The sequence below is a fragment of the Eptesicus fuscus genome, chromosome 14 (assembly GCF_027574615.1).
Source record: "Eptesicus fuscus isolate TK198812 chromosome 14, DD_ASM_mEF_20220401, whole genome shotgun sequence".
In the NCBI taxonomy this organism is placed as follows: domain Eukaryota; kingdom Metazoa; phylum Chordata; class Mammalia; order Chiroptera; family Vespertilionidae; genus Eptesicus; species Eptesicus fuscus.
The window spans coordinates 26,115,733-26,118,868 of NC_072486.1; the positions used below are offsets into that span (position 1 = coordinate 26,115,733).

Consider the following 3,136-nt stretch of genomic DNA (forward strand, 5'->3'; position numbering starts at 1 on the left):
GCTCCCGGGAGAACTGGTCAAGTTGCTGCTCCTTGAGAATTAACAGAACCACGAAAGAGAAGTTCGAAGGTGGTGAAGTTTTTAAGGGTGCAGCAGAAAAAATCACGGAAGCCATTTCACACTGCACCAGTTAATTGTGGCTTCCTTAATAAGGCGGCGGTTCTCCCATGATATAAAGAGAAAACCGAAACTGTAAGAAAGTTATATCCTCCTCCTCTTTGTCTCCCCCTCTTTAGAGAAAACAGCATTTCGTGTGTTGGCATCAGCTTCTCTGTAAATATTTCCAAGATTCACTGGGAAGTCAACTTGCGAATTTTGGTTAGAATTGGCAGTTAAGGAAGATAATTTGTTGGTCAAATATTCTGTTGCTCCCAGAGATCTTTTGGTGATTTCAGGATGTGCGCCAGTCCAGGGTGGCCCTGACCTTCTGTGGCTCTTCAGAGGTGACAGGTTGGCCTGAAGATACAGGGGCCCACGTTGGCACACAGTCACTGATGGAGAAGCTGCCCAGGAACACACGCTGAGGGCAGAGATCCTGAAGGATGTGACAGAATTCACAGGCTGCTGTAGGAGGGCGGCGGCGGCGGCGGCGGCGGAGGCGGCGGCGGCTGCGGCGGCGGATACTGGGGTACCGGAGGCTGGCGGTACCAGTGAGGATTCCAAGTGATCATCACGGGGACATAGAGCGGGCGTCCATGTCCATCTCTTCCTACTGGGTACCAGGCGAATCCGACGGGGTAGGTCGGGTAGGTGCCGTAGGCCGGGTACGTGGGGTATCCAGGAATCTGAGGAACGTACTCAGCGTAGGTGGCCAGGTGGGCCTGGTCATCCAAATTGGGAACAGAGAGCTGAGGGTACTGATTCTGGATAGTGAAACTGTTGGGAGCTCGGCAGTCGTAGGAGACCTGCAGCTTCCACCCCCTCTTCACCTGAAGGACCTGGGCTCCGTTGGGCGCGATGGTGGGAGTGATCAGACCATCCTTCACGTGCCGGGCGATGAACTCCCGCAGAGCGGCCATCTCGGACTCGGACAGCGAGTACACGTGCCCGCTGGGGATGCTGTGTGCTCCAGGGATCATCTCGATGTTGGGGTCCACCAGGCGGTGATCCGGGTAGACGTTCTCATCCACGGGGGTGTACACGTTCTGCACGTAGTAGTACCTCACGGGCTGGTAAACTCTGAACCCCTCGACGGCGTAGTAGAAGGGGGGCTGCGCCGGTGGGAGGAAGGCGGGGATCGGGGAGTACACCCGGCAGTGGAATCGGCAGTATTCGGAGTCGAAGATGATCGATCGGGTGCTCCAGGTGATGTTGGGGTCGTGGGTGCTCAGCCAGCGCACCCCCAGGACGATGGGGAAGAACGGAGACTGAGTCACATCCAAGGACAGCACTTCCCGGTGATTTCCCAAGTCCACAATCAGCTCGTGCGTTTCGTGGACCACGGGGCCCGATGCTATGGGGCGTCCGTCGATGGCTTCCACCAGGATTGGCCAGTCCTTGATCCTCAGGGGAATGGCGTGGCGGGCCACGTACTCGTGATCGATGAAGTTGCCGGAGGCGCCAGAGTCGATCATGGCCCGGACAATCAGGGTGTGTCTGCCCGGGATGTGAATCTGGAGCATCACTTGCAGGTGAGATGAAGCATCATCCGGTGGGGACCTTGTTATTTCCGGCCCGGTCGCTGAAGGTCCCTCTACAGCGGGGCCGGGGAGTTTCCCGCCGGCGAAGCCTTGGAGGCCTTGGCAGGACAGTTGTCGGCGTAGTGGCCTCCATTCCCACAGTAGAGGCACAGGTTGAGCTTCCGGCGTCGTTCTTTCTCTTCCTGGGTCAGGCGCATGCGCGCCCCGCCCACGGGCTCGGTGGGGTCCACCTGGTGGTGGGTGCGGGCCAGCACCAGCACGCGCGTCGTGGTGGTCGGGGTGGTGGCGGTGGTGGTGGGCGGCTTGCGGGCGGCGGCCGCCCGGGCCAGCCTCCTCTCGATGAGGATGCACTGGCTGATGAGCGCGGGCAGCGACCTGGCGACCTCCAGGTGCGCGAGCTCGGCCTGGATGTGGTCGCTGAGGCCCTCGTGGTACTGGTCAATGAGCGCGGGCTCGTTCCAGTCCAGGTCCTGGGCGATCATCTGGAAAGCATTGGAATAGTCGACGACGGAGCCCATGCCCTGGCGCAGGCGCCTGATCTTGCGCTTGGCGGCCTCTCGCCTCTGGGGGTCTTCAAAGACGTGCTTCATCTCGGTCATGAAGGCCGGGTAGTTGTGCATCAGGTAGTGGGCCCGCTCCAGCTTGGCGGAGGCCCAGCGGGCGGCGCGGCCGGTCATCATGCTGGTGACGAAGCAGACGCGGACGCGGTCGATGGAGAAGTCGCGGGTGCTCTTCTCCATGAAGATCTGGCACTGGGACATGAAGGGCACCAGCATGTCTGGGTTGCCGTCAAACTTCTCGGGCAGGTCTTCGGAGCCCTCTTCCTCGGCGGGAGGGAGGGGGGCCGCCGCCGCCGCGGCGCCGCAGAGCTCCAGCTCGTCCTCCTCTTCCTCGTCCTCCTCTTCCTCTTCCTCGGGGGCGGGCTCCACCTGCTCGCGGAGGTTCGAGTTCTCCTCGGTGAGCCTCTGCACCTGGTTCTGCAGCTTGTTGTTCTCCTCGGACTGCCTCATGACCTTCTCCCGGAGGTCGTTGATCTCCTGGGAGAGATTCTCCCGCCGCCGGCGTTCCTGGTTGGGGTTGCCCTGATCCCTCTGGCAGTTGTTGGAGGAGGCCGAGGGGTCGTTGGGGGGGGGAGGAGGAGGAGGTGGTGGGCAGTCGGCGGGCCCCAGGGTGGCAGTTGGGGTGGGAGGAGACCTCCCGGCTGTAGCTTCACTTGTGTGGGGATGAAGGCCTGGATCCTGGCCTCCTCTTCCACCCTTTCTTCGTTTTGCTTTCAAAAGCTTTTTGTTTCTGTAAATGAGGATAGAAGCATAACTCAACATGCACAGTCAAAGCAGCACAATAAAAAGGGCTTAGTATTTAAAGTGCCTACTAAAATACTTTATTTATTTTTAAAATACTTTAAATACATGAGTATTTAAAGTATAAAGTACTTTATAATACATGAGTATTTAAAGTACCTCTTTACTTGCGTACATTAATAGTGAATAAACAAA

General features: G+C 58.5%; 1 protein-coding gene across 1 annotated transcript; it reads right to left on the reverse strand.

Annotated features, from left to right (window-relative positions):
* Positions 1-267: 267 nt before the first annotated feature.
* Positions 268-2,711, reverse strand: PEG10 (paternally expressed 10). Its single transcript, XM_054726406.1, is given in 2 exon segments — positions 268-1,720; positions 1,723-2,711. Coding segments are annotated over 2 exon segments (2,094 nt in total). The 5' UTR covers positions 2,651-2,711; the 3' UTR covers positions 268-554.
* Between the last annotated feature and the right edge of the window lie 425 nt (positions 2,712-3,136).